General features: G+C 50.9%; 1 protein-coding gene and 1 long non-coding RNA gene across 4 annotated transcripts in view; one reads left to right on the forward strand and one right to left on the reverse strand.

Annotated features, from left to right (window-relative positions):
* The window catches only part of BLK (BLK proto-oncogene, Src family tyrosine kinase), a 76,560-nt gene that overhangs the window by 1,580 nt on the left and 50,184 nt on the right, over positions 1-24,796 (reverse strand). For all 3 annotated transcript variants that reach the window (XM_017883705.1, XM_017883703.1, XM_017883704.1), the window contains exons 2-11: positions 20,433-20,556; positions 17,697-17,748; positions 15,687-15,780; positions 14,713-14,811; positions 13,503-13,606; positions 8,709-8,855; positions 8,130-8,282; positions 6,774-6,953; positions 5,533-5,609; positions 1,519-1,669 (exon numbers count right to left, since the gene is read on the reverse strand). In XM_017883705.1, coding sequence (XP_017739194.1) covers positions 1,519-1,669; positions 5,533-5,609; positions 6,774-6,953; positions 8,130-8,282; positions 8,709-8,855; positions 13,503-13,606; positions 14,713-14,811; positions 15,687-15,780; positions 17,697-17,748; positions 20,433-20,555 — 1,180 coding nt within the window. In that variant the 5' untranslated portion in view covers position 20,556. The remainder of the gene's footprint in view (positions 1-1,518; positions 1,670-5,532; positions 5,610-6,773; positions 6,954-8,129; positions 8,283-8,708; positions 8,856-13,502; positions 13,607-14,712; positions 14,812-15,686; positions 15,781-17,696; positions 17,749-20,432; positions 20,557-24,796) is intronic.
* Positions 5-10,626, forward strand: LOC108536706 (uncharacterized). The gene is made up of 4 exons (XR_001887598.1): positions 5-759; positions 6,950-7,028; positions 9,408-9,474; positions 10,030-10,626. It is a non-coding gene; the product is annotated as an uncharacterized LOC108536706 (long non-coding RNA).

Below are 24,796 nucleotides of genomic sequence, written 5' to 3' on the forward strand. Positions count from 1 at the left end.
AAAGCCATGCACAGCTTTGGGAGACCACGGCCGGTGGCCCCTACCCTCCATCCTCACCCCTACCCCTGCTCCTGCTGTCCTTCCCTCAAGCCCTCACTGCGGGGCCTCGAAAGGCAGGGTGGCCTGGCATGGCGGGAGCCATTACCACACACCAGGACACATGGCCAGGTGAGTGCAGACATGGCATCTGAAGCACAGAAGGAGGACATGGACACCAATAGCACATGGTCACCCACTTTGGTTCTTTAAAAGGAGAGCAAGTGACCTCAATGGGCAGCCACCATGTTTCCACCTGGGATGGAGGGGGCCTGTTTCACCTTACAGGGGCCTTGTTTAATTTAAAAAACATGGCCTGGGCAAGCCATTTAAACCTGCCCGGGCCTCCGTTAGTCCCTTCCCACAAAATGGAAATGGTGACACTTGTACCTCCGAGGGCCACTATGAGAAAGGACTCACATCCGGCTGCCCTGTGAAGCAACTCAGTGGCTGCAACCCGGGTCAGCATTTGGAGCAGACCTCAGGGCTTGGCCCTTCACGGCCTCCCCTGGCCTCCATTTCTCGGTCTCCCCAGCCAGCCTGAAGTTCCCGAGAGAACAAGCCATATCCTGTCTGCTTGTCATCTGACCCGTATGCTCATCGGACACTGCTTGCTTGCTTGATAAATGTGTGTGACCGCTTCAGATTCTCTTGTGACGTAGATTTCCACCTCAGTTACCATCACAGAGTAAAACAGAGTGCTCCGTGGAGACCCTAATTCAGGTTGGTTTGCTGCTCGTGCATGAGATCTGTGTTTCCCACAGTGTGCTCTGTGAAGGCCTAATTCTGTGGAAGGTTAATAGGTGCTACATAAAAATCATATTTAGGCGTGGCTTACGCCAGTCATCCCAGCACTTTGGGAGGTCAAGGCAGGTAGATCACCTAAGTTCAGGAGTTCGAGACCGGCCTGGCCAACATGGTGAAACCCCCATCTCTACTAACCATACAAAAATTAGCCAGCTGTAGTGGCACACGCCTGTAATCCCAACTACTTGGGAGGACGAGGCAGAAGAATTGCTTGAACCCGGAGGCGGAGTTTGCAGTGAGCCAAGATTGTGCCACTGCACTCCAGCCTGGGGGACAGAGACTCCATCTCAAAAAAAGAAAAGTAGTATTTGGAACTCAAATTAGTTTGGGAGGCACCAGGTGAGGCAAACGTAAACTGTTTCTTTGCTGCAGGGCTTCTCAGTGCCTTTAATATGTTGATATGCACTGGGAATCTCCAAGGCAGTGACTGAGGTGGACTGCTGTTTCTCCAAACCTACCTTATCCTAAAGTTGTTCCTCCACAGGAGGTCTCAGGGCACTACCATTCTGCTGAACACATTTGGGGAAATGAAGGAAATGCTGATCTAGAGTTGTAGAACTGTATAGCCCTCATGTGTCTTCCCTCAGGGCTGTGCTGGGAGAAGTTAAAGGGGGCTTTGGGGAGCTGGGGAAGATAGGGTCCCAGGTTTCCCTTGTGGTTGGGGGCTGTGCTTACCCTCTTGGGCTGTGTATTCACTGTCGATGATTCGAGCCAAGCCAAAATCAGCAATTTTGCAGCACAAGGCCTCAGACACCAGAATGTTGGCCGCCCGCAGGTCGCGGTGGATGGAATTCATGCGCTCGATGTAAGCCATCCCTTCAGCAATCTGAGGCAACAGGCACACGGTAAAGGACAGTGTGGAGGCCTCCACGCCAGGACCGAGCCCACCCCGTGCCCCCTGCACAGCCCGTGTGGGCTGCTGGGGAAGGAGCTGCTTCTTGGGCAGAGTAGAAAGGTGGCTGTGTTGCTCCTCAGCCGAATAAACTCCTCTCCTAGAATACCAGAATGGCAGCGCAGCGAGGTGGGCATCAGAGACACAGGGGCTACCTGTGCCCCTCCCCCTCCTTGTTCTTCCTCCACACAGCTGTGTCCAAGGGTCTGCAGAGAAGGAAGATAGAAGAACACAGGCAGGAGAAAAGGAGAGGGAGGGAGAAGAGAAGAAAGGGGAAGGAAGGAGGGGGAGCAGGAGGCAGGGACAGACAGCTCTCCCTGGCTGGCTGGAAGCACAGCTCCTGGAGCTGGAAGCCCTCGGTTGGAGTCGCTGACCTCCAGCAAGCTGCTTAACTTCCCCAGGGGGCCACAGCCCTGACCTGGAAAGTGAGGGATGTGGTCTCCAGGGCATGGGGTTGAGGCAAGCATTAGACGAGGTGATTTGTGACCTAGGACTTTACCTAGCACCTGCCCCGTGGGGGCACCCAGGGAGCACTGGCAGATCCAGGTGGACAGAGGCCATGAGGAAGAAGAGCCTCGTCTCTCCTCCCCCAATCACTAGCCTGGGCCAGGGATGGCAGCTGGTGCTGCTCGGCACCTTTTAGCCTATGAAACTAAGGCTTTATTTACCCAATCAGTGGATGAAGAAACTGAGGCAGAAAGCAGACAGCCTATTTACCTTATCAGACATGCAACTGCAAGAAGCCAGCACTAGAATTGATTCCACTTCTCCTTATGCTTTCATTTCATTGGTTTATCTATGAATCCATCCATCCATCCATGCATCCATCCATCCATCTATGCATCCATCCATCCATCCATCCACCCACCCATCCACATATCCACGCATCCATGCATCTACCCATCCACCCATCCGTGCATCTATCCATCCATCCACCCATCCATCCATGCATCCACCCATCCACCCATCCATGCGTCTATCCATCCATCCACCCATCCATGCATCCATCCATCCATCCATCCATCCACACATCCATCCATCCACCCATCCACGCATCCATCCACCCACCCATCCATCCACACATCCATCCATGCATCCATCCACTCACCCATCCATCCATCCAGGCATCCATCCACCCACCCATCCATCCATCCATCCACCCATCCATTCATGCATCCATCCATCTATCCATCTATCCATCCATCCATCTATCCATCTATCCATCCATCCATCCATCCATGCATCCATCCATCCATCCACACATCCATCCATGCATCCACCCATCCATCCACCCATCAATCCATCCATCCATCCATGCATCCATCCATTCACGCATCCATCCATGCATCCTTCCATCCATCCACCCATCATCCATGCATCCATCCATCCACCCATCCATTCACGCATCCATCCATCTATCCATCCATCCATCCACCCATCAATCCATCCATGCATCCATCCACCCATCCATCCACCCATCCATCCAACTATTCAGCCTTCCATCCATCCATCCACGCATCCATCCATGCATCCATCCATCCACCCATCCATGCATCCACCCATCCATGCATCCATCCATCCATCTATCCATCCATGCATCCTTCCATCCATCCACCCATCCATCCATGCATCCATCCATCTACCCATCCATTCACACATTCATTCATTTATCCATCCATCCATGCATCCATCCATCCACCCATCCATCCATCCATCCATCCATCAATCCATGCATCCACCCATCCATGCATGCATGCATGCATGCATGCATCCATCCATCCATCCCTTTGCTACACCATTCAATCAATACACACGTATTAGTATGGGACTGTGGGGAATATAAAACTGACTACTAAATATATCTGGGTAGCATCTAACAGCACTCATTCTGATAACTAATATTTATTAGCAGTACCAGAAATAAATTAAAAAATGTTGAGTAGGACCCAGTTCTGCTTAGCAAGAACAATGCTTCCGGGAACACCTGAGCTAAGGGCTCTCTAGCAGTTTCTTGTCCAGGGAAACCATCATAGAAATGACATTACACTTCAGCCATGGATGATGATAAGGATTCTGCCAGGTGGGAAGGGTTGAAGACTTCCTGGGCAGAGAAGGCAGAAGGGTGGCAAGGCATGGGGCATGGGGACCAGTGCCATCTGGCTGCAAAGTGGGGCCTGAGGGAATGTGGCTGCAGGGTTCTTGTGGGGTTGGCCAGATCTGGCCTCGGAGGAAAGGTCTGGTGGGACTTTGCATTGCTTCCTATGGAGTAAGAAAAGAAGAGCCCAGAAGGGCAGGGTGTGTGTCTGCTCATGTGTGTGTGAGTTTGTACGTTTGTGTGTGAGTTTGTGTGTGTGTTTGTGAGTCTGTGTGTTTGTGTTTGTGAGTTTGTGTGTGAGCTTGTGTGTGTGACTCTGTGTTTGTGAGTCTGTGTGTCTGTGTGTGAGTCTGTGTGTTTGTGTTTGTGTGTTTGTGTGTGAGTCTGTGTATGTGAGTTTATATGTGTCTGTGTGTGTGAGTCTGTGTGTTTGTGTGTGAGTTTATGTGTGTGTGAGCGTGTGTTTGTGTACATGTGTGGCTGGAGAGCTGTTGGCATGGTCAGCATATGGTTAGAGGTTGCCCTTCTGGGAGGTTCTGATTTTCTGGCTCCTCACCCCCAGCTCTGTGGCTACATCCAGGTATTAAACCAAGATGGCTTTTCACATCCTTTGCCCCTCTGTCACACAAGATTTCCCAAGCGGGTGTAGTGAGGATTGAATAGGAGACAGCGGAGGGTGAGAGATGGAAGGGGAAGGCAAGAAGCAGCAGTGGGCAGGCTTATCGCTGCCCTGGGGTTTGAAGCCGGTTACCAGCGCCCATTTTCCGAAACCAGCCTGCCCAGATGGCTGTCTGCCCACCTCAGTGGAAAAAGGTGTTGTGGCATTAGTTCCTGCAGCGGTGCTACTGGGTAAGGCTGAGTGAGGGGGGCTGATGTGGGTGGTGGGTGGGAGGGTTTCCTCTCGGTGGCGCATGTGTGTGCACACACGTGTGTGCCTCACAGGCTGACCACAGACCGAAACTTTTCTGCTGAGAGTTCCAGTTTTAACCGGGCCACCAGATGTGCTTCCTGCCAGCTAGAGCTCTTGGCTAAAACCCTCCTCTCCACTCTGCTCTTCACCTCACGGAGTCTGGAAGGTTCTGCATGTGAATGTAAGGGACACTGAGGACCAGTCCAGGGTAGCCAAGGAGGTCCAGCACTCGCAATTCGCTGGTGTCAGAAAGCGGGGCTGTTCTCCAGGGCTCAGAGAAGTCATGTCCCTGGCACCTGTGTGTAGCTCAGGCCTGCCCATCAGCCTGGGGTCGGCGCCAGGGCTGTGCAAAGGCTGAGGGGCCCTGGTATGGGATGTCCTACAGGAGATGTCTGTGGGCACCATCTAAGGAAGAGACGAGGTCACAGCAGAACACGCTTGCCTGCTGGGTTCAAGGGAACTCTCGCTAACTCATTGTGTTTCCCATGACATCCATTCACCCTCTATTCCTTTCAAACAGAACAGCTTGGTTCCAACACAGCTGCCTGGGTCTAAGGCTCCGTTCCCTGGGCTCCCTCACAGCTGCATGGGGCAGGAGGCACAGTGGCCAGGGTTTGCAAATCCAAGTGCAGTGGGTGACCTTGGAGATATCTGCCTAGAGGAAGTTGGCCTTCCGTGCCCCCTGACTTCTCCTGCTGACTGAAGAGTGGATGAGGTGGTAAGGCACGAGCAGCCATTGTGGGCAGCTGGTGACACATGCCGCCCCTCTTCTGCACCTGGTACTTCACCAACCTGGGCCGACATGTCAATCAGCCTTGGGAGTGACAATCTGCCCCCTTCATCCGTCTTCAGGAAATCCAGCAGGCAGCCTAAGAAAAGAGAAGTTGCAAGTGCCCTTCTGCAAAGTGACCCAGCCCTGGTGGTGCCAGCCTCTCCCTGGTGTGAGCGGCTCCCCACTGGGGGCGGGAAGTGGGAGTTTGCGCCCTCAGATCTCTCGGTGCATCAGGAAGGATCTACCTACTGCTGCTGTGTCTTCCACTTTACAACATGCTAGCCTCAGCACCCCGGGAGCAGCCAATATGCCAGCAGTTGCCCAGAAGTTAGGTTTCAGCCAGGTGCAGGGACCTGTCTGAAGTCACCCAGCCTAAAGCTGGGAGGCTGGGAGTGGAATCCCAGTTCTGACTCGAAGGTTCATGCCCCTTGTCTTTTCCCCCCATGTCGGCCTCGCCCCCTTGATCCCCGTTGGCAGATACCCTCTGCCTCTGAGGACCAGGCATCAGGAAGAAAGCACCAGAATGGAGAGAACTGTCCCCCAGATTTGGTGCAGGGGACAAATGCAGCTCCCCCTGGAATCGGAAAGCTGGGAGGGATGGATGCTTGCCCTAGGGGCAGGCTAGAGGTGCCCCCAGTACAGCCTCCGACCAGGGCCCCCTTGGTGACGGTTGTTAGGGAGCTGTATCAACATGGGCATGTTAGGATCCTACAGGAGCAGTGTGCCTTCAGGGTCATAGGAGGGGTGAGAAGGTCAAAGGCTGAGGCCCAATCCCAGGCCTACTGCCCCATAAGAACTTGGCCATGCCATGGACCTTGGAGGCCATCAAGCCCAACCTCTCTGGCCATCCTTGTAAAATATTCACACAGTTGTAAATGGTTGCATGACCAGGAAGCAGGAGATCTGGATCTAGTACCGTCCCTGTACATCTGGCCTGGTGCTCGTTTGACTTTGCAATGCTCAGCCCCTCCCAGCAGGCATCAAAAAGCGCTAGGCACAGAAGGACCGCTCCAGAAATGCTGCCTGAACTGCTCCTGGGCTGAGAACATGGCTCTGTTAGAACCACTTCGCCCTCCCTCCATCCCTCCCCCTCCCTCCGTCCCTCACTCTCCCTCTGTCCCTCCCTGCCCCCACATCATGCCATGCCCTAGATCTGCAGGACCCCCTGGCCTGATGCACCCACCGCGGCGGACCCTCCTCCTCCTGCTAAGTCCAGCCCTCCCGCCTCACTCTGAGGATGCAGCTCTACAGGGGACACCACCTCTGGCCATGTACTCGGTGACAATGTAGATGGGCTCCTTGGTGACCACAGCGTAGAGTCGGACCAGCCGCTCATGCTGCAGGGCCTTCATCACGTTGGCCTCGCCCAGGAATGCTTCTGGAGACATGGTTCCCTCCTTCAGCGTCTTAATGGCCACCTTCATGTTGTTTTTGTAGTAACCTGAGCCGGGGGAGTGAAGAAGCCACTCAGAAGGCAGAGAGCTTGCTCGGAGGTGATCCTTTAACCAAAATCGGGGTAAGTGCCCAGGTGCCACGCTATTCCAGGTGCCAGAGCTGGAACGTGCAGCTCCAGAGGCCATGGTTGTGTGGGGCTTACCTTGTGTCCCAGGCCCCTTCTATACGGGGCCTCAGGCAGTGGAGGAATGTACCCTGCCTTGGGGGCATTTCACCTATTGGCACCACACCCAGGGCCTGTGTCCTGTCCTGCACGGAACCTGCCTCCTTCCCCCACCCCTCCCCTACATAATGAATCTCTTCTGTCACACAATGGCTCCTTGGTGGAAATGAGCACACAGCCGGGGGTACACAGGGCAGGAGGACAAGGCGTGGGGGCCTCCTTCCCTCCTTCTGGAGCCCCATGGCGGTCCTGTCCCACTCCTTAAACTACCTGTATTTCCACACTCTCCCTGCACTCCATGAAGTCCCCTGAAGGGCAAAAGACAACTCTACTCGCGTTTCTAGAGGACCTGGGCCTTGGCAGGGACCTGGGTGCAGCTCCTGCCAAAGGCCCGGGGCATCAACCCCAGGTAAGGGAGGACTCATGGAGCAGTCCAGGGATAAAATGGAACACGAGTTTTATATCCTGGTGGTCAGGGCGGTCATGGAGCAGTCCAGGGATAAAATGGAACACGAGTTTTATATCCTGGTGGTCGGGGCGGGGGACAGGTGTCAGCAGCAATGGAAATGTGAGGACACCGGGCCTGGAGCTTCAGTGACCCGGCCAAAGCCCCACAGCTGCCTTTGGTGTGCACTCAGGCTCTGGAATGTCATAGCTCATCACGTTTAACCTCCTGTTTCCATCTGGGTGATGGAAAGCTAAGGGGAGTTAGTGCGCCACTGCAACTCAATGGCAAAGCCAGCCTCAGGCAGAGAATGAAGGAGGGAGCGACTTAGGGGCTTGGCGAGCTGAATTCTGTTCCTGCTCTACTACCACGATAAGCGACCCCAGCTGTAACAACGTGGCTCTGTACCTCCACAGCCTCCTCTGTAAAATGGGCATCCTCACCTCTGTCCTCGCTCCCTCTCAAGACTTCCGGAGGAAGGATGACACGCTATGAAAATACTGAACCTGGGCTCAGGATGCGGCGTGGGTGGAACGGGGGGAGAGCACACTCACCCATCCAGACTTCGCCAAATTGTCCAGACCCGAGTTTCCTGACCAGCCTGAGAGACTGCCGGGGGATTTCCCATTCATCCTGGGCCCAGGGGTTCTGTGGGGCCAGGCTCACACAGGGCAGGGTCAGCTTCTGGCATAGACCATCCCCCTTCTCTGCATTAGGGAAGAAAAGGCAAGGCTGGGGGTCACCAGAGCAGCCAGGTTCTCCCTTGGGAGCTGTATCATTCCTAGCTGGGCCCCTCACTCCCCAGCCATGGGTGTGTGCACATGCCTGCACATGCATATACACTCAACTCTTTCTCTGTCTGCACAAAGCAGGGCGTGCTATCTCTAAAATCCACCTGCTCACTCTCAGACTGAACATGCTTGCTACTCTCTAAGGGGTTCCCTGCTGAGCCAGGAGAGGGAATTAGGGCCACCAATTCACGGTGCTCAGAGTTGTCACCTCCTTAGGTCTAACTTTGGGACAATCTTTCCATCCCCCAAGGTGGCACCAATGACTCACGCAATTGGGAATCTTAGCGAGAGATACAGGAGCTCTTGGCACAAGTCCCTGCCCCCATTGCACGCCCCTCTTACTAGAATAGTGCTGCACCAGGGCCTGGAGCGAGGGGAAGGTGATCCGGGGGGAGATGTAGTAGCCCCCTTCATCCAGGGAACGGATCTTATAGTGCTTGATCAGCTCCCCCTGCGTGGTGACGTCCTTCACAGACAGGGAGAAGGCACCTGGAGGGTTCATGGAGACACACACACGAGAAGTAAGGCACAAAGACAAAAAAAAAAAAAAAAAACGGGACTGGGATTTGGGCCTCATTTTTAAGCTTTGAAAAAAGTTCCCCAATTCTGATCTTCATTGTCACCACTCCCTCCACAAGTTCCCTTTCCCTGCATCTCAACCTCCACCCTTTCGGAAGCCTCCCCTGGAAGTTCCATCTGACTCTGACCTTGACATCTCCCCACTGTCCCCCAAAACTCAGCTGGGGAATCACAGAGCCCTGCGGCAGGCAGGACAGTTTCTCAGCAATCATGTGGGTCCCCACTTGGACACCTGGTCACTCGGGGACCCTTTGTCATGGACTATTGAGAAATCTAGGCTCGTCAGAGGGACTAGGCACTTTATTTTCTGGCTAAAGAGGGTATCCTTACTCCTACAAGCAGATAGCCAATCACAGCTGCAAGTACCCATGTCCATGGCGGAGAGTGTAATAAGCTATTCCCAGGGACTCTGTTCAAATTCATTTGCTGCGTGTTACGTGCACCTGTTATTTTGTCTTCTAGGTTAATGTTTTCCCGCAGGCAAGTGGTAGCAGATGTCAAGGGTTAAGGACACTTTAAGAGTTTCCAGGTAGGAAACGTTTTTCCATGAACTTGATGTTGCTTATAAAATGCATCTGTCCAGCTACCTGGGTACCATGACCTCACCCCGCCCCTACCCATTATTTGGGAGATGGGGACGCTGGCGCCCAGAGAGTTCGCGGCAGGCGGGGGGGCTCCCCGTTCCCCGGTGGGCGCCTACCACGAGCAGTACCACGACTCCCCGCCAGGGGTCAGGCACGGACCCCTCGCTCTTGGTGCGGACGCTTGATTTTCCTCGGTCCTGTTGGACTTAAGGCTCTTTCCTCTCCTGTCCGTTCCGCTGCCTCGACCCCCTTCTACCCTCCAGTTTCTCTCAGCCAATGTGCGTCTCTCATCACCTCCTCGCAAAAGGACGCCCAGAGGCGCACGCCAGCGCGCCTTGCTGTTGCCGCAGCCCCGCTACACGCCCACCCCAGCCTAAGCCCAGACGCTGCAAACTGTCTCCCCGACCCTGCCGGGTGCAGCTGTGCCCCCAGGTCTCTAAGGAACCCGAGCCTGGCCTTAGGGAGTTCATTCATCAAGGGCTTTTCTCTCCATTTTGTAGGCTGCCCTTGTGTCAGGTGCCTCGGGCGATGAGTCCAGGAGCCCGCTCTCCACGCAGTGACGCTGCCCACGCTGGTGCCTTAGGGCCCCTCACTTGCCTGGGCTGCTCCAAGGCCTGGTCCCTGATGGCTTCTGACAATTTGGTATCCTTCGTAAAGAGGACCTCAGACCCCATCAGCTTCAGTTTCACAAAACCTGGATCCCCTGCCTCTGTGGTATGTCTGGACTGCCCTGGGCAGGCAGGGCCTGGCTCTGAGGTTAAGATTTCTCAGCACTGAAGGACTGCCTGCCTTTGAGCTGTGAAACTAGTCCGTCCTCACATAGACACCAATAAACTGAGGCTTGAGAGGCTCAGGGACACCCTGGAGGCCACAAGGGGTAGAACTCACTCCCCTGCTTCCATCCCTGTCTTGCATTCACTGCTGTGGCTCCCAGAAGCAGAGGGGTCCTGCTTTGGAGTTGTGTGTGTGTGTGCATACATATGTGTAAGGTGTGTACATGTGTTGCATACGTGTGCATTACATCTATGCATATGTGCACATGTATACATGTGTGCATGTCTCATATGTGCGTGTATGTGTGCATATATGTGTGCATGTCTCATGTGTGCGTGTATGTGTGCATATGTGTGTGCATATGTGCGGGTGTGGACATGTGTATGTGGGTGCATGTGTGCATATGTGCACGTGTGTGCATGTGTATATGTGTGCACACTTGCCTGTGTATGCACATGTGTATATGTGTGCATTTATGCATATGTGCATGTGTGTGAATGTGTGCATGTGTATGTGCGTGTGCTGGGGTGAGGATGGTTGAACAGTCCTGCAGCCCTGGTCCCACCTGGCCAATTCCCAGTTTGGACTGGCTTTCTGGGGTGGACATGGACAGGAAAAGATGCCAGACTCATAGAGAACCCCTACTTCCTCTATAGCAGATTGGGTGGGGGGCGGGCGGGATTTCACCTTAGCAACAGGCAATGGTTGAAATAGCATTTCCAGGGTGACATGATATGATGTTTGGGATTTGCTTTGAAAGAGTAGGGGTGGAGTGGGGGATACAGAAGAAACAAGACTGGCTCAGTTGATAATTGTTAAAGCTGGCTGTTGGGTACTAGGGGTTCCACTTAACTATTTTCTCTACTTCTGTGTATGTTTAAAATGTCCTGGAACAACAATAAAACATTTATGTCATCTCCAGTGATTCCCAAATTGTTTCTTATACAGAGGTGCTCTGCCACAAAAACGGAATAGTGACAATAGCCAATATGTATATAAATATAAAATTTATATATCTATGTGTATGTATATGTATATATGTGCATTCATTGGCACATTCCAAGAAATCCTGCACAGAGCACCCCAGCTTTCCAATGCACCCCTCCTGTTCCCCAACCTGGTCCTGCCCTTTTGTGGGGCAACAAGGCCTCATGATGTCCCCGGAGAGTCACAGGGTGCTATGACAGCTTTTCATCATCTGGGTTTCCATTCTCTGGCTGCTGTTCTTGAGCCACAGATGGAACCAATGGACAGCCCAAGGGTGCTCCCACCAGGTGACACCTCTGTCCATCCTCCTCATCGTCCCAACCACAGGGAACCAGACTCATATTTCAGCCACTCTCTCTCCTTTTCCTCTTCTGATGTCACTGTCACCATCTCCTCTCCAGTTAAAATTGGCCATAAGGCTGTAACCGGTCCCTGTGGACAGCTTCCTGATAAGCAAAGCATTCTTCATACTGCGTGGGAAGTCCCTGGGTCACCCTAGCTTGCCACATTGTAGAGCGTGGGAATCCTCTCAGCCCCTCTTAGATGACGTGGTCACTGGTGCTTTGGGCTCTGATGCTTACTGTTGGCCTCTAGCAAGTCACTTCCTGTTCCAGGGGCTCCCTTTCCTCATCTGTCAAATGGATTAGTATTTCACAGATGAAAAGCTAGTGGCCAGTGAGCACCAGGGACCATAATGGGGTTCGGTGCAGCACATGCATTAACGGCCCCAAACTGGAAACAACCCAATGCCCACAGCATGCGAATGACTCACTTGACTCTGGAACACTCACACCCGGGATTCTGTATAGCAATCAACATGAATAGGCTTACCATCCTCAATCACATGAATGAATCTGTTACGGGCTAAATCGTGTGCCCTCCCAATTCCTATGTTAAAGTCCTAACCCTCAGTGCTGAGAAAGTGACCTTATGTGGAGACAGAGCCTTTAAAGGGGTGATTAAGTTAAAATGAGGTCATATGGGTGGGCCCTGATCCAATATGACAGGTGTCCTAATAGGAAGAGATTAGGACACAGACATGCGTGGAGGGATGGCCACATGAGGACACGGAGAAGACTGCCGTCAGCAAGCCAAGGAGAGAGCTCTCGGGAGGAGCCAGTGCTGCTGACACCTTGGTCTTGGACTTCCAGCCTCCAGAGCTGTGCGATAATAAACTTCTGTGGTGGAGCCACCCAGTCTATGCCACTTTGTTAAGGCAGCCCAGGAAACTAACACAGAATCTCACAAACACTGCTGAGTGACAGGAGCAAGACACACAGAAACAAAAACAGTGATTCTATCTGCATAAAGCTGAAAAACAGACAAGACATGGTGGCAAAACCATAGAGAAAAGCAAGGAAGGATTTTGACCCAAGTCAGGACAGCAGGTAGCTCTTGGGGGTGGGGGCTGACTCAGGAAGGAGCCCAAGTAGGGGGGTGAGGAGGCTCCTGGTGGTCTGGGATGCTCTATCTCTTGGCTGTGATTACACAGGGATTTGTTTATGATTACCCTATATAATTTAGAATTACACACTCATACTTCATGCAAGCTTTATATGTGTTTTATATTTTACACCAAAAAAAAAAAAAAAAAAAAAATTAGAAAGGAAAAAAAACAAAAAAAAAAAAAAATTGAGAAGGAAAGAAAGCCAAACAACAGAGAAAGAGAGAAAACCCGTGAGGGAGATGGCAGCGATGTTTTGCTCAGTCAGTGGATTTGATCTCATGAGTGTCTAGACTGGCATGGGCTCCCCACAATCACCACCCCCTTCCCTTATATCAGGGCACAGGCCACTTCCTCACGTATGCTACCTGCAGCCTCTGGCTGAGATGATCTTGAAGGATTCTTTGAGCTCCCCCCAATCCTTGATTCCAAAGAGGTTGGTGGTTGAGGGCTCAAGGTTCCCCCTTCCCTGGCCCCCACTGGCCTCGGTGTTACTGCTGACTGGGTAGCAGGGCCAGTCTGACGTGGGACCACCCCGTCCACCCAGCTTCCTGTGCCCGCATGGTTTCCAGTCTGGACAGGGAGGACTGTTGGTGTGGACAGCTTCCACATCAACTCCTGGGCAGGGCCTGGATTGGGGGGGACACAGATCCAGAAACTGCTGGTTCTCCTGGCAGTCACCCCTCCCCTCACTCCAGGGCCAGGCCTCTGGAGGGGACTTCCCAGGACACTCTGGGCAGGGAAGGCAGGCAAGGCCACCGCGCCTACCTTTGTTGGTTTCACTCTCTCTGATAAGAAAGGAGCCGGCCTTGTTGATTGGAGCCAGAAGCTGCCTCTCAGCCTCCTTCCGGGTCAGTGATCTAAAGAACCACCTGGAAAACAGCAGGAATGGGTGAACCTCAGAGCGACCCTGCTCCTTGGAGTATCCCCACTGAGCCTCCCTCCTGTGCTGCCTGTCCCCAAGAAATAAAATCTAGCATTTCTGCTCCTAGTCGGCCCAGAGCTCTGCTCCCCACACCATGATGGAGTCAGCGCCCTCTGACCCCCGCCCTTTCCGTCCCGCTTCCTGTCAGCCCTGACCCACACCATGATGGAGTCAGCGCCCTCTGACCCCCGCCCTTTCCGTCCCGCTTCCTGTCAGCCCTGAACTCACTGTTTTCCTAGAATGAAACAAGAACACTAGTTGGGTGACCTTTGTTAATTTTGCTTTGGAAAAATGCACCTGATCACTCTCCCGAAAGCGCAACTGCGTATCACAGGCACGCGCCTGCCTCCTTGCGGTCTGAGATCTGAATTAGGCAAACTGCTAAGACTCTGAGCAGGGACCCCAGGATGTTCCCTTCAGTATGTGGTTGTTCTGTGCGGAGAGTCCCACGGTTCCCCACACTGTTGCGGGGAGAGACGCAGGGGCCCACAGTGCTCAGGGAAGACTCATTGCTGGGCCTCAGTCCTCAGGTAGAGCGAGTCCCTGTGAGCAGATTCGTGGGGGCTCTGGCTGGCCGAGACCGACGTTCCTAGTGCCATGGGGACATGGGGGATGAGGACGCTGGGGGATTAGAAGGTTGGGATCTTGCTTTCATGTTAGTCAGTTCTGAACAAGGCCACCCTCCTGGGAGCCCCCGAGGGTTGAGCTCTGAGTCCTGCCTATGGAGGCTATAGGGGAGGGCTTGCTGGTCATGGTGCCTCCCCGTTAGCCTTCGAGGCCATCAGACACTGGGGACCGTTCCATCCAGGGAAGCCAGGAGAAGGAATGCTTTTTTTAGCTGGGAAGAGTGACTTGCTCAGTGTCACACAGCAGTCTGAATGTGTCCGGAGAGGGCAGAGAGACCTTTCCCAGCAGAGCTCATTTCCTGTCCCCTCTTTGCCGGTGCAGCAGGCTCCTTGGTCAGTCCCATTCTGCCCCTGTCCTGCCTAGCAGCCCAGGGAGCAGAAACAGTGACTGCACCTTGGCTCAAGGGAGGTTCCCATGCCCACCTACCTTTCCACTTCCAGACTCTCCACTCGGGCCACAAAGTTGCTGGGCACATAGCCTTCTCTTCCCGTGATGAGCGACTTGGCCAGCCACCAGTCTCCAGCTCTAACGGGACAGGGGAAACAGAGATGTGATCATGGCCCCTGTAGGCCCGTCTCCAGGCAGCTCCCAGGCCTCCTCAAAGCCATCTCTCCCTGGAGGGCAGAGAATCCGCAGAGGTAGACAGCACGGCAGGCAGGAAGGGACTTGTGTCCACTGCTCAGTGGCACGGTGGCTATCTGGGCAAGTTCTAGGGGGAAGAGCTAATCTACACAGCCTGACCAGCCCAACAGGGCACAGGGCTCCAGCCAGCAGCCTTCCTCTTGATGAATGGGATGTGTTCGGAGCTTGGTGAGTGACTGGGGACAAGCTTTAGAAAAACACGGTTGGGTGGCCCGTATAGGATCAGTAGTCAGGACTTTTGTGAGCTTGGTTTAAGACCATTGCAGAACTTCAAGAACCAAATCAGACCCTCAGGGCTCCACAGGACAAGCCTGGCCACTGAGAGAGAGCTGACCTAGAAGGGGTTTCTGAGAAGGACACGGGAAAAGAGCTAAAGCGGGATGGGTGTGTGTAACCCATGTGGCCTCCTGTCTTGAGAACGAGACAAATATAGACACAACTGACTTAAATGCAAGGCTGTCATGGAACAGCCGGACCAGCCTGCATAAAGGACAAGGTCCACATGCCCAAAGGAGGCAGAAGGGCTGCATGGAGGTGGTGGCGTGGAAACGGGCTTTGAAGGATGAGCAGGAGGTTGTCAATGGAAACCACTTCAGCAGAAAGACTCTGGAGAGGAAGACAAAAGAGCCCAGGGCTGGGGGCGGAGCAAAGGAGAAGACTTCCGGGGTCAGCCATGGAGGATGTGGTGGGCGGAGAAGGGAGAGATGTGTGTGTGGGGGGGTCCTGCAGGGACAGGGGATGGTGTCCTGGAACCTCACCCTTTCAGGACCTGTAGCTTCTCCCCCTTCAGCATCTGCAGGTCCCGGTCATTCATGGCAGCGTAGTCATACAGGGCTACCACGAAATGCTCGTCTGAAAGGAACAAGGGAGAGACGACCACCACTCGGGTCCACGAGCGGGAAGGTGGGACTGGGGTGAGCCTGGCTACCAAGGAGAACAGGCTTCTGCTTGTCCATGCTGGAAATGATGTTCTCATCCAGCACAGGCCCCCACCCCTGGCCCTGTGACCCCACCAGAGATGGGCTGTCCCCCAGAGCCCATCCTGTCCTCCTTTCTGGACCCACTAAGAAGCCCTATGTCCTGGACAGGGCGTGTGTGAGGAAGCTGATGGCCAGAGGTCAGCCACAGGGAGGCAGCCTCTGCCAGGCTGCTGGTGGCCTCAGGCCCACATTGGGACCTAGTGCTGGGAGTCCCTCATCTTCCTTTTCTACACCTGGCCTCGGAGGCCCTTGAGCCTCCTCTTGTCTTTTTCCTCCTCTGCCCCCACCTGCCCCTATTCCCAAAAGGGGTGGTCTTGCCACGTGGCAGCTGGGGCCCTGGCCTCTCCACTGTCTGTGCCCAGAGCCCCTGCCACACTGCCTGTGGCTGCCAGTGACCCTGCCGGGCCCCCCGCCTTGCTCGTGGGTCCTGGACGGAAGGCAGAAAGAGGGCTCAGGAGCTGGGAGCACCGTCTTCAAATGAGCACTGCTGTGACGAGGGCTCTCTGCACAGCTCCTGGAGCCACAGGACCCACCTGGTGAAGGTCACCTGGAGAGCGCTTAGCTTCCCTGGGTGAGGTGGCTCTGCTCTGTCACTGAGCTGCGTGGTGTGACCTTGGGCTGGTCACCTCTTCTCAGCAGGAAAGAGGGGGTCAGAATAGGTGACAGTGGTTCCCTGAAGTTTTAAGATTCAAATTCTGCTCACGAGTGTGACAGATTCTGAGCTTTTCCAGGGAAGGGGTCGCATCTACCTGTTGTCACCCCTTCACCATTCCTGGGACAGAGTTGGGCTCTGTGTGCTGAAAAGCAAACCTGGCACATGGCGTGAGCAGGTTAACGGGTGGGGCCCGGGCTGGCCGAGGCAGCCTTTCCCCATGCTGTGCAGATGTGGATGATGAGGAGGCTGCGCGAAGTCACTTTGAACGAGGCCACCCTCTTGGGAGTCCCCAGCGGTGGAGCCTCTGGCCCAGAAAGGCCGAGCTTGTTCCCTATGGTACCCAGCAGGTCAGCCCACCGGAGCAGAAGGGGAGTCTGGGGGCCAGGCATAGTGGCTTATGCCTGTAATCCCAGCACTTTGGGAGGCCGAGGCAGAGACCCATCTGGCCAACATGGTGAAACCCCCTCTCTACTAAAAGTATAAAAATTAGCCCAGTGTGGTTGTGTGCATCTGTAATCCCAGCTACTCAGGAGCTGAGGCAGGAGAATCACTTGAACCCAGGAGGTGGAGGTTGCAGTGAGCCGAGATCGGGTCACTGCACTCCAGCCTGGGTGATAAGAGCGAGACTCTGTCTCAAAAAAATAAAAATAAAAATAAAGTGGAGTCTGGGGATTAGGGAGGGGTGTGGGTGGTTAGGCGGTCAGCGGTGGGACTCTCGAAGTGGCTTGGAGCGGGAAACAAGAAGATGCCCTCCACAGGGGCAGACTGGGGCTGCAGGCCAGGGCCTGGGGCCACTGGCCCAACCCTCTGCATTTGGGAGTTAGAGTCTTTGAACGCTTGGGTTTGATGATGCTGTGTGTCTTCCCTGGGACTCTTGTTTTGTTCTTGTTTACAGTTTGTAAAGTCTTCCAGTTTTTAAAAGTCCCACCCAGGCTCAGGCATACTAAAGAAACTTGTTCTTGGTTCCTGAAGAGACCCCCCCAGGGGCACAGAGCTGGGACCTCTCTCAGCTTCCCTGTTTTCTCTTCTCCAGCCCTCAAGCTGCTCCTGACTTGTCTTTGTTCCAACTCCACAAAGCTGCGACCTGGGGGAGAGGGCTGTGGAGCCTCAGGTTCCCAAACCACCCTTCTTACCTTCTTCCAGGTGTTCACTGGGTGGTGGAGGAGTAAGGTGGTTGAAGACAACCTCGGGTAGAAAACACACACTTGAGTTATTTTAGTCCCTGCCGCGTGGGTGGGGCCTGGGGGGATGAGACTGCTGAGCGGGGCAGCGAGGGTATCTCCAGGGACCTACTGTAGGAGGAGAGGCAGCTGCCTGTGGGGGCTGCACAGGGCCACTCTGTACCCGGGGACCAGCACCACCCTCAGACAGACCCTGCCCTTTGCTGCCTTCTCCCTGACCGCAATGCAGGACGCCCCGGTGTGAAGAGGCAGCTGTGGACAGTGAGGGACAGCCCAGTCACCTGGGCTTCACGTCCTGGCTCTGCCATTACAAGGTCAAATTGTAAACGGGTATTTGTTGACGAGAAAAAATATTTAAAAAGCGTATTTCCCCAAAACTCGACAAGCATATTCATAGATATGTATCCTGTAGAGAAACTTTTGCGTATGTGTACCAGGGAACGTGTACAAGAGTGTTCCTAGCAAAAATAATAATACATAAACAATTTTTCTTTTGAGATGGAGTCTCGCTCTGTCACCCAGGTTGGAGTGCAGTGGTGTGATCTTGGATCACTGCAACCTCCGCCTCCTGGGTTCAAGCAATTCTCGTGCCTAAGCCTCCCTAGTAGCTGAGATTACAGGTGCCCACCATCATGCCCAGTTAATTTTTGTATTTTTAGTAGAGTTGGGTTTTTGACATGTTGGCCAGGCTGATCTTGAACTCCTGGCTTCAAGTGATGCACCCACCTCAGCCTCCTGAAGTGCTGGGATTACGGGCACGAGCCATCATGCCCAGCCAATACATAAACAATTTTAAAACATGGAACTAACCCTCATGACAGAAGAATAAACAAATTACAGTATACTCATGCAATAAAACTAATGAGCTACAGCCACGTGCATCAACGTCAATATATTTTACACGCATAACATGGAGCCAAAACCCCAGTCTCAGAAGCATATGTGCTGTTTGATGTAGTTGACTTAAAGTTACAGCATGAATAATGAAACTAAATATTGTTTAGGGGTAATACATATGTGATAATATTAAAAAGCAAAGCTAAGGAATGATAAACAGATTCTGGGTACTGGGGCCTGGGGTGAGGGGTACAAACAGGGGAGGGAGGAGGGAGATTAAACGGGACAAGTCTCTTTCTGTGTCTGAAGTTGGGAGGTGGCTATACAAGTGTACGCTGTGCTGTGTTCTTTCAACCCGACATATGTTACAAATATTCTTTTCTTAATTCCATATTTATTGAACACAATTTTGAAGTAGGATTTTGCAAAATGATATGCATGTATGTTTCTATTAAAAACAGGAACACGTGAAAGAACACACAGAAGAAGGGTCTCGAGGCAGGCGCTCTGAAGAGCTAACTCTGGTCACTCTACGTAGTGGAATAATGAGTAATTATATTTTTTTCCATATACATATTAGGTGACTCTTTTAAGTTAAAAAAATTCCAGGTGCTACTACTTATTATCATATAATGTTGGGGAAATTAATCAGTCTAAGTCCAAGTTTCCCCATTGGATCAATTACTTATTCAATGAACATCTTGTGGTTGCGCACTGAGCCCGGCGCTAAAGTGGGACACAGATAGGCGAGATGCCTGGGTTCATCTAGGAAGCGGGATTAGCAATCCCCGTCTCCCCATCAGCTCCCTGTTAGGATAAAGAGATGACCACATGGACATGCGGATAGCACAGGAGAGAGGTCCAGGCATGGCTGCCAACTGCCCCAAACGAAAAGGGGGTCACTGGTCAGGGAGTAGGGGGCACAAAGAATCATCTAAAAATGTATCTTCAGGCCAGGCACAGTTGCTCAAACCTGTAATCCCACCATTTTGGGAGGCCAAGGCAGGTGGATCACCTGAGGTCAGGAGTTTGAGACCAATCTAGCCACATGGTGAAACTCTGTCTCTCCTAAAAATACAAAAATTAGCCAGGTGTGGTGGCATGTGCCTGTAATTCCAGGTACTTGGCAGGCTGAGGCACAAGAATCACTTGAACCCAGGAGGCAGAGCTTGCAGTAAGCCAAGGTCCCACCACTGCCTGGGTAGCAGAGAGAGACTCTGTCTCAAAAAAAAAACGTGTCTTCAGACATGCAGTAGCCATCAAAGGGCGCTTACTGCTTTATAAACAAATCAAGCTGCAGGACTAGGAAAATGCATTCCCACCAATAAGACCTTTTCACTTGAAATTTCACTTTTTTTTTCCTTTGGAAAGTTTTCCTCATTTAAAAGGCCCATAGGATTCCAGGAAAACTTGAGAACCTGCTCGGGAGGTGAGGACAGGCACCCTCCCGTTTCATGATGCTTGTCCCAGGAAAGCAGGCTCTGTGGGATGCCGGCGGCAATGCCACACGGGGAGAAGGGTCTCTAGGAGCTGCCGGGGAGAAGAGAGGCAGTAGCTGCCGCTAGATACTGGGATCTTTCCTTATGACACCCTCTCCCCAAGCTGACCTTTTCAAATTTCTTTTTCTCTTCAAGGCTGCCCTTGAGAAATGAGCTCTGGCTAAGAATTATTGGGAGCTAACCAGGCCGGGTCCTGTGCGTATTATATTGCATGGCACACCTGCTTATACATTGCAGATCGTTACATCGCTATCAGGAAGGTACTTTTGCTATACCCATTTTACAGATGTGGACATGAAGGCATAAGGGAAGAAAGAAACCTGCTCTTGGTGGGTGGTGGGCAATCACTCACCAGGGGCGGCAGTGGCGGGGGGTCCTTGTCTTGGGCGCTGACCTTCAGGGGGCTCCATTGGCCCTTGTCCTTCTCCTTGATCGGCTTTTCCTTGTCCGGTTTTTTGCTGCTCACTAGCCCCATCCTGTCGGAGACACACAGCAGATGGAGGACATGAGAGAGCGGGGCCTCAGATCCTCTGCCCAGAGGGCTCCTTCTGGGATGCCGGTTAGAAAGGTGGGGTGGAAGTCAGAACGTGGGTCGAAGCAGGTAGGCGAGCTAAATGTGTGTCCATCTTGTCTCAGGAGCCCATAGACCAGAAAGCAGTGCATTTAGGACACAGAAATCATCTGACCAGAGACAACCGCCAGAAACCGCTGGGGTGGATCCCGGTCCTCAGGGGACAGGAGCCTCAGCAGGAGGCCGTGTGGTGTTCTAGAAAGAGCTCACCCATGTGTCTGGGTTTAGTCTTCGTTTTGTCACTGGCTGTGTCACTTGGGAAAGTGACATTTTCTCTCCAACCCCATTAGCTCTTTGGTGAACAGCAGGGGCTTTGTTAGAAGATGATGAAGGCTCTCTCTCACTCAGATTTTTGGGTGAGACACTCACTATATGCCTTTAGGACGGACTGAGAGCACAGGCATCGAGGCCCAGCTGTGGCTTCACAGTAACAGTGGGAGTCTCCTTAAAGCGGGGAAGATGTGGTCAGGTTTTTTCCTTTGGTGAAGAATTTTAGGATGACAGATGTGGGAAAGGCTCTTTTGACGCAATCAGCACCATCATATTGTCAGCATCCTCATTCCAGGGGCTGCTATTTATATGTTAAGGAGCTTGCTCAGAGTCAAACAACTGGCCCGTGCAGAGCCAGCTCTGGAGTCCTGTCTGACTGGAGACCACTGCGCTCTCTTGCCTCAGCCTCCTGAGTAGCTGGGATTACAGGCCTGCGCCACCACACCGGGCTCTTCCCTGAGATGCAGACATCATAGAGAGGAAGCACCCAAATCCCTACGTGTGTTGGAAGGGCGTGTTGTTAGTGGTGATTTCCTTCGGATGTACGCACCATATTTCATCAATTCTAAGATGCGCCTTTTTTTCACATTTCAATATCTCTGAACTGGGAGTGTCTCACAATGGAGGATGCTTTACAGTATAATTAGTAGCAGCATTTTTTTCTCTTTTAGTGATATATAAATTAAATGCTAGCCTTCCTATCAGTGGTGTCTTTGATTAAGTGAAACACAGTCATGCATTTCTTCCAGAGAGCTGAAAGCACATTCCTCATGTCACTGTTCCTCAAACCCACCTTGAAAAATAAAACACTATAATAATTTTGGATATAGGACACCAAGCCACAGAAGCCAAAAATTCACAAGTATGTTTTTTTAAGTATGCGTTGCATACAGAACACATAATAATTTACAGTTTTAAAGAATGACACTTTTTATATGTAAGTATTTCTTTATGTGAGCTCAGATCAGCTTTACCACCAAGTGAATTATAGTGCCAGGGTTACAAGTATCACTTTAGCTTTCAGAGATTTAGGGTTTCAGAAGTTTGGATAAGAGATTATGGGTTTGGCTGGGCACAGTGGCTCATGCCCATAATCCCAGCACTTTGGAAGGCCGAGGCAGGCAGATCCCTTGAGGTCAGGAGTTCGAGACCAGCCTGAAACCCCATCTTTAGTAAAAATACAAAAATTAGCCAGGTGTGGTGGCGCAGGCCTGTAATCCCAGCTACTCAGGAGGCTAAAGCAAGAGAATCACTTAAACGCGGGAGGCAGAGGTTGTAGTGAGCCAAGATCATGCCATTGTACTCTAGCCTGGGCAACAGAATGAGACTCCATCTAAAAAAAAAAAAAGAGATGATGGATTTGTATTGGGGATGGCTACTGAATTTTACCAGGTTCCTATACAATATCCATCAATATGATATATGTTCACCTTTAATTTGTTAATGTAATAAATTATATTGGTAAATTTTCTGTTATTGAAACATCCTTGCATTCCTGGAAAAAAGTTATTTGATTACAGCATATTAGTCTATTTGGCACACAGATGGATTCTTATTTGCTAATTATTTTGTTTTATTTTATTTTATTTGTTTTGAGATAGTGTCTTACTCTATTGCCTAGGCTGGAGTGCCACGGCCTAATCTTGGCTCACTGCAACCTCTGTCTCCCGGGCTAAGGTGATCCTCTCACCTCAGCCTCCCAAGTAGCTGGGATGACAGGCATGTGCTGCCATGCCCTACTAAATTTTTTATTTTTGGTAGAGACAGGGTTTTGCCATGTCATGCAGGCTGGTCTCAAACTCCAGAGCTCAAGTGACCCTCCCACCTCAGCCTCCCAAAGTACTGGGATTGCAGGTGTGAGCCATCACACTTGGCCCTATTTGCTAATATTTTATTTGGAGTGAGAATCTACATTCCCAAAGGAGATTTGTCTATGAGGCATTAGCATTAAGGTGTGCTAGCTTTGTAACAGATTTGAGGAGCTCTCTCTCTCTTTTTCTATGGTCTTGAGTGGTTTCATAACATTGGAGTTACCTGTTTTCACAAGCTAAATAGAACTCAGTTATGAAGCCATCTGTGTCTGGGGCCCTTTCAAATAGTAAATCTTGAAAGACATTTCCAATGTCTTCTATAGGAATGATCTATTCCCATTTTTTCTCCTCCTTGTGCCGTTTTGATGATTTATAGGAGGTCTTTAATTTCATCTACATTTTCCAATTCATTGCCATAGTTTTAGGTAGTATTGTCTTGTAATTATTATACTCTGTTCTCTTTTTTGATTGTGATGTTTTTCTTGTTCCTAATATAAATTGGATGTTCTTTTAATTAAAATTATAATTTGTAATTGGATAAAATCATCTGAAGCTTTACATGACTAAATTAAGTTTTAACCTAGCTTTATAATTACAAAATAGAAGATTGCAACCAAAACAGCATGAAAGTGGAATAATAAAAGTAGACAACAATTGTCAGAGCAGAATAAAAAACATACAAACAGATTTTGGTAAATATAGGAACTGCATATGTGAAAAAGATGGCATTTTAATTCAGTAGAAAATAGATAGTTTATTTTAATAAATGATATTAGGAAAATGGCTATTTACCTTAAGGAAAATACAATTGAACCCCTACCTCACACCATATTAAAAAATAAATTCTAGGTGTACGACTGAAAAAAATAAAAAATGAAAATGTAATTAAAAGAAATGTAAGAAACTGTGTACATAACCTAGAGTTTGGAGACAACTACAAACAAAGATAGAATAGCCAGAAGACAAGAGAGAACAAAAAAAAAATGTACAAATTCGTAAACATTAAAAATATTAGATGGTGGCCAGCGCGGTGGCTCACGCCTGTAATCCCAGCACTTTAGGAGGCCAAGATGGGTGGATCACGAGGTCAGGAGATCAAGACCATCCTGGCTAACACGGTGAAACCCCGTCTCTACTAAAAATAGAAAAAATTAGCCAGATGCAGTGGCAGGCACCTGTAGTCCCAGCTACATGGAAGGCTGAGGCAGGAGAATGGTGTGAACCCGGGAGGCGAGTTTGCAGTGAGCCGAGATTGTGCCACTGCACTCCAGCCTGGGTGACAGAGCGAGACTCTGTCTCAAAACAAAACAAAACAAAACAAAATTAGATGGCATAAGAAACTACTAATGAAGTCCTTAGATAAGCAATAGATTGGGTAAGAGATTGCAAAGCATCAGATAAATGTCTATTCATAATATATACAAAGCTCATAAAATTTTGACAAGAAGCATATTGCAGCATATAATCCATTCAATAGAAAAATGTGTAAAGATAAGAAATAGGAAGTTAGTGCAACACAAATCCAAATAGTAAAGTGTTTATTATAATTATTGTTTCATTTGTTCCTTCGCACTCCATTTCTAGGACTGATCTTCTGTGAAGGCTGGAATCTTTGTTTTATTCATTGCTGAATCCAAATTGCTAAACCAATGTCTGGCACAGAGTGTGGGCTTAATAAATATTTATTAGACAAAACAAAAAATATTATTGGAAGAAGCAATCTTTTAAATTCTTTTAGAGGGCAATCTTTTAAATTCTGTCAAAATAAAAAAGCACACATACCTTTTGATTTTCAGTCCCACTCTGGACTATCTCAGGTTAATAAAACATCATTATATAGACATATGTGAGAGATGAAAATGTTTGTTGTAGTAATAGTTAGAAAAACAATCTCCTCCCCCCACCAAAAAAATCCCCAACAAAAAACAACAATGTAACTGCCCAGCAATTAACGACTTGTTGAATAAATGTACACTCTACAAATCTCTCATACAACTACTAAAAAAAAATGTGCCAGATCTTTACCAGTGAGGTCAAGAGGAATTTCAGTACCATGTTGTTACA

This window comes from Rhinopithecus bieti, unplaced genomic scaffold, assembly GCF_001698545.2.
Source record: "Rhinopithecus bieti isolate Rb0 unplaced genomic scaffold, ASM169854v2 scaffold_13857, whole genome shotgun sequence".
Taxonomy (NCBI): Eukaryota; Metazoa; Chordata; class Mammalia; order Primates; family Cercopithecidae; genus Rhinopithecus; species Rhinopithecus bieti.